The 15,710-nt window shown below is 43.5% G+C and overlaps 1 protein-coding gene across 2 annotated transcripts in view; it reads right to left on the reverse strand.

Annotated features, from left to right (window-relative positions):
* LOC126106683 (uncharacterized) overlaps positions 1-15,710 on the reverse strand; it is a 182,637-nt gene that overhangs the window by 14,852 nt on the left and 152,075 nt on the right. For both annotated transcript variants that reach the window (XM_049913051.1, XM_049913050.1), the window contains exon 6: positions 9,853-9,938. In XM_049913051.1, coding sequence (XP_049769008.1) covers positions 9,853-9,938 — 86 coding nt within the window. The remainder of the gene's footprint in view (positions 1-9,852; positions 9,939-15,710) is intronic.

Genomic DNA, 15,710 nt, shown 5'->3' on the forward strand with positions numbered 1-15,710 from the left:
GTGGCATTTCTATCGTCTGACCTAACAGCAGAAGATAAACACGCCACGATAAGACCACGAGACATATTGCTGACACTCGCCTACTTCGTTAGAGTGACAAGTCAAATAATCTGATGGTGTGTGTGCCGAAGATCTTACTTGATTGAATGTGTGATATTAATGGACTTTCACTTTTTTGTAGGATGTACTTCAGATGCGTTGACCAAGTAATCTTCTGGTCAATATAGTGGCCAAGGTATTTGAAAATTTGTTCAACTGCTGTAAGAAAAGGACCCAGTAACATAGTTGTTGGTACTTGCCATCTATTTCACTTGTATATGCAAGCTGGGGATTTGGCTGGTAATATTTCCAAGGAATACTCATGCAACCAATCTTGAAATCGTTCCAGAGAGATAACTGGAGTTACATTCCATGGGGTTCAGGCTTTTAGTATAGAAGCAGAGGTCATCACGTGTTGCATCACTTTGACATTGGTTTACAAAAGTGAATGTACATCAGCAACGTAAAAATTGAATAACAGCGGCGATAAAATCTAGCCCTGTGACAAATCCTTGCTCATGTACTGGGGCTCAACGTATCGCTCATCTTATCATATAAGTAACGCTCTGTTACACAGGCAAGGTTCATCAAATGGTTCAAATGGCTCTGAGCACTATAGGACTTAACATTTGAGGTCATTAGTCCCCTAGAACTTAGAACTCCTTAAACCTAACTAACCTAAGGACATCACACATAGCCATGCCCGAGGCAGGATTCGAATCTGCGACAATAGCGGTCACGCGGTTCCAGACTGAAGTGACTAGAGCCGTTCGGTCACAACGGCCGGTGCAAGGTTCATCAACTGCTGCGCTAGTCATGGCAGCAGTGCACAATCATAAGTTTTAAAAGCTGCTTATAAACTGGCTGCAGATCCTTGTTGCCAATAATGTAAGTGAAATCTGGATGTCAGTAACTAAAGCGATAAGAGCATCAGAAGGGCCTAGAACGTTCCTAAAACCGTACTACTCGTTCCACTCATGATTCCAATCTGTGTTTAATCATGCATTCTAACGTTTTGTAAAAGCATGACAATAATGTTATTCCCCTTTATGATATGGCTTCTTCCCGTTGCTTCACACTCTTGTAACAGGGAACAATGCGATTAATTTTCAGCACCCGAATGTCAGTTGTCTTCCAGGGGAACCTTGACACCTGTGCTGTGGGACAGAGACAAGCTGGCAGCGGCTTCGTTATGCTCTGGGGGAAGGGGGGCATTTATGTGGGCATTCATGGGTCCAAAGGAGCATGTTCAAAGCACTATGATGGCTAGGGAGTATCACACAGTGGTTGCAGACCACGTGCAACCCTTCAGGACGGTCACGTTTCCCAACAGCAATGGTACCATGACTCAAAGACCAGGAGTGTGACTGACTGGAACGAAGTACACAGTGGCGAGTTCCAGTTGATGTGCTGGCCCTCCAGCTTGCCAGATGTGAACCCAATTGAACCTATCTGGTATGTGATTGAACATTGCCTCAGAGCTCATCGTCCCAATCTCCAGAATTTACGGGAATTAGAAGACTTGTGTGTGCTAATGTGAACCATATTGGATGATATAATCCGAGCATTAGCCGTTTTCCCACCTCTGGAATCAGTTAAATCATAATGTAGGATATGTTCCCCTATCCGGGAGCAGTTTTCATATCCTGTGCTAATGCACTGTGGAGATCCTCTTCGCGGAATCCCCCTCCTCGCAGAATTGCTCATTGAGAAGATGAGGTAGGTCATCCTCCGGTTGGCCATCTTCCATATTGTGTTCCACTGAATCCGACGCGACGGAATGTAAAAGAGCAGTAAGAACGTGCGGTGAGTACTTGACGAATGTATCAGCATCAGGGCCAACGCTTTGGATGTCATGTAGTATTTCCTACTCGCTAAGTGAGATGTCAACATTGCTGATAGTCTCTCGCTTTTGTAGTCACTCTTCGGAATATTTGCTTCCAAACTTCTCTCTGTCCACGTTTTGCTATCAAGTAGTTTGTTCGCCACTAATACTGATTTTGTTCCAGTCTGTGCACGATTTCTCCCCGCAATAGCCATGTCATTTACGTGCTAGCAGCGATACTTACAAGGGAACCTCCCCATCGCACTCCCCTCAGATTTAGTTATAATTTGGCACAGTGGATAGGCCTTGAAAAACTAAACACATAGATCAATCGAGAAAACAGGAAGAAGTTGTGTGGAACTATGATAAAATAAGCAAAATATACAAACTGAGTAGTCCATGGGTAACATACGCAACATCAAGGATGATGTGGGCATAGGAGCGCCGTGGTACCGTGGTTAGCGTGAGCAGCTGCGGAACAAGAGGTCCTTGGTTCAAATCTTCCCTCCAGTAAAAAGTTTAAATTTTTATTTTCAGACAACTATCAGAGTTCAGGCACTCACACATAATCAATTTCGCTTTCCAAAATTACAGGACATGTTCAGATTTGCTTGGACATATGCAGGATTTGACGGTCTACACACGGAAAAATTTGAAAACGTCAAAAAGATATGTTTTGACAGAGCATAGAAAAAACTGTGCGACTGTGAAACTGTTGCATTCATTTTTTGCAGTTTATGTGACACACTCTTATGTTTTCATCACCTTTTTGGGAGTGATTATTACATCCACAAGAAAACCTCAATCGGGCAAGGTAGAAGAATCTTTTTACCCATTCGCCAAGTGTGCAAGTTAGGTGGGTCGACAACATATTCCTGTCATGTGACGCACATGCCGTCAGCAGTGTCGTATAGAATATATCAGACGTGTTTTCCTGGATCAAATGTTTTCGGTTCCCATTGGAGAGGCACGTCCTTTCGTCTACTAATCGCACGGTTTTGCGGTGCGGTCGCAAAACACAGGCACTAAACTTATTACAGTGAACAGAGACGTCAACGAACGAACGGACAGATCATAACTTTGCAAAAATAAAGTAAGTAAACTTTTCGCTCGAGAGTAGACATGAACCAAGGACCTCTCGCTCCGCAGCTACTCACGCTAACCACGGGACCACGGCGCTCTGGTGCCCACATTATCCTTGATGTTGCCTATGTTGGCCATGGACTACTCAGTTTGCATATTTTGCTTATTTTTTCATAGTTCCACACAACTTCTTCCTGTTTTCTCGACTGATCTGTGTTCAGTTTTTCAAGGCCTATCGACTGTGCCAAATTATAACTAAATCTGAGGGGGGTGCGATGGGGAGGTTCCCTTGTTAGCGGTTTCTGTAGCACGATTGTAGGCGGCGGAGTGGAGGACTGGGTCTCTTAGTGTCTTCATCCATACATACATCCTCCAGTAGTGGCGTATTCCTTAGCTGGTACTGGAGCATTTCGTCCGTCAACATCTAGTCTGAACAGTACTCACGAATGGCAGAACTGATGACCTCTCCAGTGTCTGGGGGATCGTTCATGGCAAGGGAAGTTAGTAACCACCGGTCGTTTTCACTATGTGTTTATAACACCAGTAAATTTATTTGAACGTACACGAAGCATCACACTTGTCTCAGAACATCAACTCGCGACCGCGTGGAGCGCACCGGCTAAGACGTCCAAACTCCACGACAGACGGAAGTAAACTGCTACAGATATTTCGTGAGTGCATTAAAATAATAAACGAAATATCTGTTTAACAGTTTACTTCCATCTGTCGTGGAGTTTGTAAGCCACGTGTGACGACTTCCCAATGCTGTGTTACGGTAAATGTAAATATATTGTATTCCCGAATTGTATGCAGAATTTTCCATACACTCTGTTTAAAGTAATTTGTAAGCTGTGCTTGCATCTCTGCAATGGCCTGCTCTTTACCCAGAAGCAATTTATGTTCTTCTTTTTTGCGACGGTTGTTTCCGCCATAAACTCCAGTCTTCGTTTGTTGACTCCAGATTCTTCCATTTCTTATTTTCTTCTTTGTACACAAAACATATTAACTATTTCTAAAGGAGTCATTTCTTCAATAGGGAATGGCTTAAGTCTGTCTGGCACAGTGGGTATTTTTGTTGATTGTCTAGAAATTTTACTTGTATACACATGTTTCATGTGTTCTTATTTTCACAGTAGACAAATTGGAGAACAGTGTGAAACACAACGCAGCAACTCATTTGTAAGCTATCAGTAATTTATATTTGGCACAGAGTACTGTGGAGCTGACTGTAAATACTATTTGTTGACATTTGATACATTTCGATAATCTTCCAAAGCATTGCACACACCATCCGTTTCACAGTTATAAATTGTAGCTTCTAGCCTGGTAATATCATGTTCTTTAGCCAACGAAGTAGTAAAACTTGCTCATAACATCGTATCAGGGCACTTAATAAATTCGACAAGATACTCACAGATAACTTTGTTCATTCCTACGCATGTGATTTGACATTTAAATTTGTTTATTGTACACCTGCAGCTCATCCATGTTTAACAGCGTATTACAATTCTCTTTTCGTTCACACTGCAGCAGAGTGTGCGTTGATATGAAATTTCCTGGCAGATTAAAACTGTGTGCCGGACTGAGGCTCGAACTCGGGACCTTTGCCTTTCGCGGGCAAGTGCTCTACCAACTGAGCTACCCAAGCACGACTCACGCCCCGTCCTCACAGCTTTACTTCTGCCAGTACCTCGTCTCCTACCTTCCAAACGTTACAGAAGCTCTCCTGCGAACCGTGCAGAACTAGCACTCCTGAAAGTTTCACATCAGCGCACACTCCGCTGCAGAGCGAAAGTCTCATTCTGGAAACATCCCCCAGACTGTGGCTAAGCCATGTCTCCGCAATATCCTTACAGCAGCGGTCGGCTACATTTTGATGTAAATATTGAGTCTTTGGTTGATGTTTAACAATGCTCAAACTTATAACGTTTAAGTAATGTAACAATGCTCAAAGTTATAAAGTTCATGAATGTAATAAAACGATATAGTAAGCGTTTTAACAAGGAAGCTGTTTTCTACTTATACACTCCTGGAAATTGAAATAAGAACACCGTGAATTCATTGTCCCAGGAAGGGGAAACTTTATTGACACATTCCTGGGGTCAGATACATCACATGATCACACTGACAGAACCACAGGCACATAGACACAGGCAACAGAGCATGCACAATGTCGGCACTAGTACAGTGTATATCCACCTTTCGCAGCAATGCAGGCTGCTATTCTCCCATGGAGACGATCGTAGAGATGCTGGATGTAGTCCTGTGGCACGGCTTGCCATGCCATTTCCACCTGGCGCCTCAGTTGGACCAGCGTTCGTGCTGGACGTGCAGACCGCGTGAGACGACGCTTCATCCAGTCCCAAACATGCTCAATGGGGGACAGATCCGGAGATCTTGCTGGCCAGGGTAGTTGACTTACACCTTCTAGAGCACGTTGGGTGGCAGGGGATACATGCGGACGTGCATTGTCCTGTTGGAACAGCAAGTTCCCTTGCCGGTCTAGGAATGGTAGAACGATGGGTTCGATGACGGTTTGGATGTACCGTGCACTATTCAGTGTCCCCTCGACGATCACCAGTGGTGTACGGCCAGTGTAGGAGATCGCTCCCCACACCATGATGCCGGGTGTTGGCCCTGTGTGCCTCGGTCGTATGCAGTCCTGATTGTGGCGCTCACCTGCACGGCGCCAAACACGCATACGACCATCATTGGCACCAAGGCAGAAGCGACTCTCATCGCTGAAGACGACACGTCTCCATTCGTCCCTCCATTCACGCCTGTCGCGACACCACTGGAGGCGGGCTGCACGATGTTGGGGCGTGAGCGGAAGACGGCCTAACGGTGTGCGGGACCGTAGCCCAGCTTCATGGAGACGGTTGCGAATGGTCCTCGCCGAAACCCCAGGAGCAACAGTGTCCCTAATTTGCTGGGAAGTGGCGGTGCGGTCCCCTATGGCACTGCGTAGGATCCTACGGTCTTGGCGTGCATCCGTGCGTCGCTGCGGTCCGGTCCCAGGTCGACGGGCACGTGCACCTTCCGCCGACCACTGGCGACAACATCGATGTACTGTGGAGACCTCACGCCCCACGTGTTGAGCAATTCGGCGGTACGTCCACCCAGCCTCCCGCATGCCCACTATACGCCCTCGCTCAAAGTCCGTCAACTGCACATACGGTTCACGTCCACGCTGTCGCGGCATGCTACCAGTGTTAAAGACTGCGATGGAGCTCCGTATGCCACGGCAAACTGGCTGACACTGACGGCGGCGGTGCACAGATGCTGCGCAGCTAGCGCCATTCGACGGCCAACACCGCGGTTCCTGGTGTGTCCGCTGTGCCGTGCGTGTGATCATTGCTTGTACAGCCCTCTCGCAGTGTCCGGAGCAAGTATGGTGGGTCTGACACACCGGTGTCAATGTGTTCTTTTTTCCATTTCCAGGAGTGTACATCTACGAGGGTTGGAACTTTAACAGTGGCAATTATTTATTCGCAAGTGATACAAAAGTGTTATTCATTTGCACCTGTTACTGTCCTTCAAAGTAGTCACCCACGTAGTGTAGAACCCGTTGTCAGCGATGTGGAAGGCGTAGTGTACCGTTAGCAGAGCCTGTTCTGTTGATTGTGCGAATGGAGCGGTCTACTGCCTGTCGAATCTCTGGAACAGCTCTGAAGCGAATGCCACGAAGTGGTTCCCTCATCTTTGGAATGAAAGTAACAAGGACTTAAGTCCAGGGAGTATGGTGGATGGTACAGTACTTCCCAGTCCCATAGACCGAACATAGCAGCCACAGCTTGCGCTGTATGCGCCCGCGCATTGTCGTGCAAAATGATGGGTGGGCTGCACGGGAAGTGTCGCCGCTTCTTTCGCAAAGCTAGTCGCAGGTGATGCTCCAGAAACGAACAGTAACACTGTGCACTGTCGGTCTGCCGTGGAGGAACGTAATGCGTTAGGATAACACCATCACAGTCGTACACGCGAATCACCATAACTTTCACCATTCTGGGGATCTGACACACTTTCGACTTTAGCGGCGACCCATAATGACGCCATTCGTTCGATTGGCGTTTCAGTTTTGGCTCGTGGCTCGTACGATGTGGCCCATGTCTCATCCAGTGTTACGATACGGCGTAAGAAAGCCTCTCCTTCTTCTTCAGAGACGCTAGGACGACCTGCCCGATGCATGTCTGCCACAGTTCGCCGACCTTCGTTGAAGGCTTTTACCCAGCGTGCCGCGGCTCTGTACGGCAATGCCGAATCCCCCCCACGCCTCTTGAACACCTTGATGACACTATCGTGCTGCACGACCTCTGGCACATTCAACCTTGATTCAACTCCGTTGTTCCTGTTTCGAAAATGTAGTGTCACCGTTACGTTAGACCGCTCGCTCACAAGTGACTGTTTCCCTAGATTATGCGCACTCCGGTGACGTGGGACAGCAGAGTCCATTTGCTCAGAAGTAAGGTAGGTATGTCCACAAACAGTGCTATCAGCGACAATCATAGATTCCATTGCATAGTGTCTCTGCAGCAGTGTTGCCACTATTTAAGTGGGTACTATGACATGGACACTCTGCAAATCATATTTAAGTGGCTGGCAGAGGGTTCATTGAACCACCTTCATAATTCCCTTTTCTTCCAATCTCGTATAGCGCGCGGAAAGAACGAACACCTTTATCTTTCCGTACGAGCTCAGATTTTCCTTATTTTATCGTGGTGATCGTTTCTCCTTATGTAGTTCGGTGTCAACAAAATATTTTCGCATTCGGAGGAGAAAGTTGGTTATTGGAATTTCGTGAGAAGATTCTGTCGCAATGAAAAACGCCTTTCTTCTAATGATGTCCAGCCCAAATCCTGTATCATTTCGGTGACACTCTCTCCCATATTTCGCGATGGTACAAAATGTGCTGCCCTTCTTTGGATTTTTTCGATGTACTCCGTCAGTGCTGTCTGGTAAGGATCCCATACCTCATAGCAAGGTTCTAAAAGAGGACGGACAAGCTTAGTGTAGGCAGTCTCCTTAGTAGATCTGTTACATTTTCTAAGTGTCCTGCCAGTCTTTGATTAGCCTTCCCCAAAACATTTTCTTTGTGTTCTATCCATTTTAAGTTGTTCGTTATTGTAATTCCTATGTATCTAGTTGAATTTGCGGCCTTTAGATTTGACTGATTTATCGCGTAACCGAAGTTTAACGAATTCCTTTTAGCACTCATGTGGATGACCTCACACTTTTCATTATTTAGGGCCAGTTGCCAATTTTAGCACCATTCATATATCTTTTTTAAATCGTTTTGCGATTTGTTTTGATCTTCTGATTATTAGTCGATAAACGACAGCATCATCTGCAAACAACCTAAGACGGTGGCTCAGATTGTCTCCAAAACCGTTTATATAGCTAAGGAACAGCAAAGGGCCTATAACACTACCTTGGGGAACGCCAGAAATTACTTTTGTTTTACTCGATGACTTCCCGTCGATTACTATTAACTGTGACCTCTCTGGCAGGAAGTCACAAATCCAGTCACGTAACTGAGACGATATTCCATAAGCACGCAATTTACTTACAAGCCGCTTGTGTGGTTCAGTGTCAAAAGCCTTCCGGAAATCCAGAAATACGAAATCGATCTGAAATTCCTTGTTAATAGCACTCAGCACTTCATGCGAATAAAGAGCTAGTTGTGTTTCACAGGAAGTATGTTTTCTAAACCCATGTTGACTGTGTCAATAGACCGTTCTCTTTGACGAAATTAATAATGTTCGAACACAATATATGTCTCACAATCCTGCTGCGTATCGAAGTTAATGATATGGGCCTGTAATTTAGTGGATTGCTCTTATTACCTTTCTTGAATATTGGTGTGATCTGTGCAACTTTCCAGTCTTTGGGTACGGATCTTTCGTCGACCGAACGGTTGTTTATGATTGCTAAGTATGGAGCAAATGGATCAGCATACTCTGAAAGGAACCTAATTGGTATACCATCTGGACCAGAAGACTTGCTTTTATTAAGTGATTTAAGTTGATTCACTACTAGGGGGATATTTACTTCTTCGTTACTCATGTTGGCAGCTGTTCTTGATTCGACTTCTGGAATATTTACTTCATATTCTTTGGTAAAGGAATTTCGGAAGGCTGTGTTTAGTGACTGTGCCTTAGCAACACTGTCTTCGATAGTATCTCCATTGCTATCGCGCTGAGAAGGCATTGACTGTTTCTTGCCGCTAACATATTTCGCATACGACCAGAATATCTTTCGATTTTCTTCCAGGTTTCGAGACGAAGTTTCGTTGTGGAAACTATTATAAGTATCTCGCATTGAAGTTCGCGCTAAATTTCGAGCTTCTGTAAAAGATCGTCAATGTTGGGGATTTTGCGTCTGTTTAAATTTGGCATGTTTTTTTCGTTGTTTCTGTAACAGTGTTCTGACACGTTTTTTGTACCAAGGAGGATCATCTCTGTCGTTTGTTAATTTATTTGGTATAAATACTATTTTATATTTAGCACAAGTGGACTATATAAGATTGTGACATCATAGTGACTGCCATCTTGGGCCTGACGTATTGGGGGAAAAGTTTCTTAATTAACTCACTGGCAAGATTAAGGGTCATTAATCATATTTCTTTTCAATTCCTCAGCAAATATGATGGGAAGTGGGAGGGAGACGGTGGAGGACAGAAAGGGAGGGGGAGTGGTATCAGGAATAACTGATAATGGAAAATAAGGATGGTGGGTCAAAAATAACTGAGCAAGAATCGGTATAGCCCCAGTACTACTGTAGAGTAAGTAATAATAAGATATACACTAACTTTATTTTATTGCACACAGCAGGAATGGAATAAAAAGCTTTAAAGAGTTGAATGTTGTTCCGTTTCTGATGAATATATAGTATTTCTGTAAATACTTTACCTTAACAGCCCCATTGTAGAGAAATACGTCACAGATAGCCTCGGTAATGTGGTATATAAGGTACACAGTCCCCACTGTGTCAAGAGCTGAAATAGACACAAGACCAAGTTTTAGTTTTCTTTCTCATAACTAAGTTACTAATATAAAAAGGAATGAAGAATTCACAATGAAAATAGACTGTAGTGCCATTCATTCCACTAAAGCAGTGAAAACTTCCGGTTTGTATTGTACAAACACGCTGGGTTTCTAGTTCAATAGACGGCATTGAATAAGCTTGTTCACACATCTGAGCTCATAACTGTTTCGTCATATTACTTATTGGACATTTCGCTCCATCATTACAAATGACTTCTCCATTGTGGTAGCTATGGTTTTTTTATTAAACTTTAGAATCTAGGTTCATATAAATGTCAGGAGAGACGAAAGGGATGGTTAGGTGGTAAGAGGAGAGTGGGAAACAAACACAGATTATTTATGAAAGTTTGGTGGAGGAACTTGAAAAATGATCTACACAGAAATTAATAATGTAGCTCAATCTAACAAAAATCATGATCCACAGTCTAAGGACTGCAGTGACGCTTCCTCGTGATAAGCGGCAAATCCTGATTTGAGTCCTGCTCCGACACAAAATTTCTTATGTCACTATTGGCAGTAAATCATGCATAATACTATAAAATTTCTAGACAACTGCGCAGCACAGCATCCCAGCACCTCGCTTGAGGGCGATGAGTACAAAACTCATAGAAAGGTTGCGACAGGCCGACACCACCTATCGGCTGATCACCCGTGAAGAGTTCATAACTGTCTTTTCCTTTCCAGTTTCAGGTGTATACTTTCCTACTCGAACTTCATGTTCTTTCCAACTTGAGACGACTCACCATACGACAGACAACACACGTGTATCCATATAAACAGAGCCCAACGTCTAAATAGAGTAATTCAAATTGATTGGAGCTCTGGACCCGAATTGTCTGTCCATGACGTAATATTCATGATTTACCCAGTATCAAAGGAACGAAATGCAAGTGGCGACGTTTAGAGGTTTTAAGTTGTGAGTGTGTATGAGCTTAAAGCTAATGCGTGTAGTATTTCTTGCCAGGTGCCACATAGGATGTATAAACAGCACCCTGCTTCGTATAATCATCTCGTCCACAAGCAGCTATGCACAGGAATTATTCACTTTGTAAGAAATGTAAAACTCTTGCGTGTCCACTCGTTAACAGAGGATTCTTATTGAGGGTCTAAAGTTTAAATATGGTCTGGGTTTTAAGCTTTAATACGGCCAGGGTGTCATTTCTACGAATACACTTGGCAGCCGTAGGAGACAATGATATTACAGTATAGATCATCAGTTCCCTAGTCGATCCAGTATTGCCCAGAACAGTGGACATTTTTATCCATCCTCAGACCTTTCCAAGAATGTGGATGCAGGGACTCATAGAACTATCACTCAAAAATGAAATACAAGCTGTTGTGGGTTCTACCAGTATTACCCTAGTATTTAGATTACATAGTTCTTGGTGTAATGAATCTTGGCTGCAAGAAACTTCGTACTCCAATTAAAATGTTCGAGTCTCTATAAATTTCGGCCTGGCGTGAGTCGGTTTTAATACTTAAATTGTATATCCCACAACTAAACAGAGTTTTGCGTACATTGATCACCAAAAATTATTTTTCTAACAATATAATTTTATTTTTCGTATCGATCCACTTAGCAACATTGGTCTTGAACCATGAAAATTAGTAATAACCACTGTTAACTTAAATGAGTCAATACCATTTTACAGTGAAACTAATATCATTATGCTTTAGTTTTCACAAACAAAATTTATGATTTCACTTTTAACTTTTCTAATTTAATTATCGATAATTTAATCGGCAATTAAACAAAGACAGGAAATTTTCAACCTTTATTATCAATTATTAGGCACATAAATCTTTATATAAATAATTTTTTCCAAAAAACATTATGTAAATTATATCTGTAAAATAATTAAGATCATCATCATCATCATCATCATCATCATCATTTAAGACTGATTATGCCTTTCAGCGTTCAATTTGGAGCATAGCCCCCCTTAAAAGATCGTAATGATAAAATTCATTTGAACTACATCCTGTTCTAGAAGGATCTGAAAGCTATGCACATAATACTTATAGAAATTTTAGGCGACAAACGCGATGTAATAGCTTCAGTTGTCGAGATTGGTCAATGTAACTATCAAGTTCTTTGTTGTTTTTAAGTGTTGCACAATGCATTTACTTTACAAGTAGTATTGTAGAAAGTGTCAATAATTTACGAATAACTACTGATGATGTCAAAAATGAACAATATTCCAGTGATGTTTACTGAAAAAAGCCTTGGACCTATTAACTGGAAAACACAAACAGGAACCAACTCCTAGATAAGGATACAGCTATGGCAAGATAAGTAACATTTATCTGTTAAATTAATGTTTCTGCCATTATGAAATTATATAAACATTGATAACACTTGAATTGCTAGTTCAAAGTAGGGTATTTACTTGTCATACATCTATGAACATTTTGATAGTAAGGGATATGTAACATTATACTGTACAGCATACTAAGTACTTAATATTGTATAACCTGTGAAATGTATCCCAGTCTGGATTCTGGAAAAAGTATAGCATGATGACTGCGCTGATAAAAGCGGATGACGTTTTGAAGTACACATTGGACAAACAAGGAGTGACTACTCTGTCATTTTTGGTCTTCAGCATAGCTTGCAACACTCTAATTTGACATTATACTTGAGCCGGCCGGAGCTCCTCACCTTCACATTTGGCCATGGTGGCGGTGTTTGGAGTCTGCCTTGTGTGGGGTACAACCCGCTGTCTTCAGGCAGAAGTTGGACAATGGCTGATGCTCTGGCGCAATGTCTCAATACAAACTCAGCTTTGCTGGTAGTAGGCATGCAGGGCTGTCACATCATGTACCGTGAAGGACTTAGTGCGGACAGCAAGTGTCGAACCCATGACTGCTGCTGGCAGAGCCCAGTCATCTCATAGTCTGGAGTTGCTCTTGCATCGTGGTGACGCTGCTGGTTTCTGGTGACGAGAAGGGATCGCTGCCTTAAAATCCAATAATATTGATATTCCTATGGTGCGCATTTGTTTAACTAAAACCCAGCACTTACTCACAATCCTACCACAGTAGACTCGCCCTGGTATGGTGACTATGCACCACTTGCTAAACGGTTAACAATGCTCGGCGCCATGTATCAGTGAGTTCTGTTATCCTAGCTTCGCTCCGGGTTCTGTGACCAAGCGGTTCTAGGCGCGTCTGGAACCGCACAATCGCTACAGTCGCAGGTTCGAATCCTGCCTCGGGCATGGGTGTGTGTGATGACCTTAGGTTAGTTAGGTTTAAGTAGTTCTAAGTTCTAGGGGACTGATGACCTCAGATGTTAAGTCTCATAGTGCTCAGAGTCATCTGAATTTGAACCTTGCTTCGCAATCCACTGACGCATCTGTTGGTATAACCCACATTTCGCCACTGTGCTAGCTACTGAAGCACGCTGTTAATGCATCTCTCTATGTCACCTTCCGTACAATTCGCCTTACTGTTGTTAAGGACTTATAATTCTCTGTCCAACGGCTTGGTCGTGGCATGGCAATAATTTAAAATGTTTCCCGAACAGTCATTAAGAACTTAGTTATCTTCAGTTTGTCTGAGGTGAACTCTGTCTATTTCTGAAGCCTGTGATTTATTTCAGTCACTGCCTGGTACTTACCTTATAGCACCATATGTCAGTCAGATTGTATTTATTTATGTGAGAATGAATTTAACTTTGAACAGTTCAGCTGTGTACATTACTAGTATTTTCTAACAGTTTTAGTTTTATGTGTTGGGAGCTCGAGCATTTTGCAATTCACTTAATTAAATAGCAAAATTTGTCACTAGCCTACTAATTTTAGCATCATTCGAGAACAATGAACTTAGTTTGTTTAAATTCAATCTGTATTTGGGGCATGTTATTTATATTTGCTGCACATACCATAAACACAACGTTATTTTAAATCTGATTAGTACGTCACAGATAATTCCAGCACTTTATCGATTTATTATTAACGTGACAATAACTGTAAAAAAAGTTATGCATGCACTAAGATGACTTAAGTACAAGACTGTCACAGTTGTGGGCTCGTTTCTGGGACTTACTTTGCGACTTCAGCGAGCCATAGCAGCAGACAATTCGTCATCCCATCAACACGCCTTCAGAGTAGCAACACAATCGATGCACGCTCCAAGGGCCCAGCATCTGCTGCAGCTTGCCATGTGCTGTCGGTCGGTGACGCCAGCCACGAAGTCGGCGTTCGAAAGAGTCCCGGAGGTGTTCTATAGGATTTAGGTCAGTCCATTACAGGGATGTTACTGTCGTGTAACCACTCAGCCGCAGCCCGTGCATTACGAACAGGTGCTCGATCGTGTTGAAAGATGCAATCGCCATCCGCGAATTGCTCTTCAACAGTGGGAAGCTAGAAGGTGCTTAAAACATCAGTATAGGCCTGTGTTGTGATAGTGCCACGCAAAACAACAAGGGGTGCAAGCTCCCTCCTAGAAAAACACGATCACACCGTAACACCACCGCCCACGAATTTCACTATTGGCACTACACATGCTGGTAGATGACGTTCACGCTGCATTCGCCACACCCACACCCTGCCATCGGATCGCCCCATTGTGTACCGTGATTCCTCACTCCGCACAACGTGTTTCCACTGTTCAATCGTCCAATGTTTACGCTCTTTACATCAAGCGAGGCGTCGTTTGGCATTCACCGGCGTGATGTGTGGCTTATGAGCAGCCGCTCGACCATGAAACCCAAGTTTTCTCACCTCCCGCGTAATTGTCATAGTACTTGAAGTGGATGCTGATGCAGTCCGGAATTCCTGTGTTGTAGTCTGGCTAGATGTCTGCCTATTACACATTACGACCCTCTTCAACTGTCGGCGGTCTCTGTCAGTCAACAGACGAGGTCGGTCTGTACGCTTTTGTGCTGTACGTGTCCCTTGACGTTTCCACTTCACTGTCACATAGGAAACAGTGGACCTAGGGACGTTTAGGAGTGTGGAAATCTCGCGTACAGACGTATGACACAAGTGACATCCAATCACCTGACCACGTTCGAGGTCCATGAGTTCCACGGAGCGACCTATTCCGCTCTCCCACGATGTCTAATGACTACTGAGGTCGCTGATATGGAGTACCTGGCTGTAGGTGGCAGCACCATTCACCTAACATGAATATGATATTCGGACTGTCTGGATACTTTCGATCACGAAGTATAACTTTTTATTTATTTATGTTTTACTAGGAAACTCCCAATGTTGTGCCAGCGCAGCGCTATGTGTGGTAGAAATGACAACACATGCTCCTAGTTCTTAATGTTTATAATGTCATTTCAGTTATTTTAAAGTGAAACTGATGACAAACTGCAATATTTTCTAACAACTTTTTTGGAAAGGAATCGATTAGGGAAAAAAATAACGAACAGGATGAGAAAATCCAGAAAGTTTTGAGGGGCTTAGCACGAAGGTTAGTTATGGTTCAAATGGCTCTAAGCACGATGGGATTTAAAATCTGAGGTCATCAGTCCCCTAGACTTAGAACTACTTAAACCTAACCTAAGGACATCACACACATCCATGCCTGAGGCAGGATTCGAACCTGCGACCGTAGCAGCAGCGCGGTTCCGGACTTAAGCGCCTAGAACCGGTCGACCACAGCGGCCGGCGGTTAGTGATGTTGAAAAGCAACTGGCAGACCGCTTTAATGAGATGGAGAGTGATCTTGGGGAGAGAGTAGATTCTGTGCGGACAGGGTCTGCGAAC

This window comes from Schistocerca cancellata, chromosome 10, assembly GCF_023864275.1.
Source record: "Schistocerca cancellata isolate TAMUIC-IGC-003103 chromosome 10, iqSchCanc2.1, whole genome shotgun sequence".
In the NCBI taxonomy this organism is placed as follows: domain Eukaryota; kingdom Metazoa; phylum Arthropoda; class Insecta; order Orthoptera; family Acrididae; genus Schistocerca; species Schistocerca cancellata.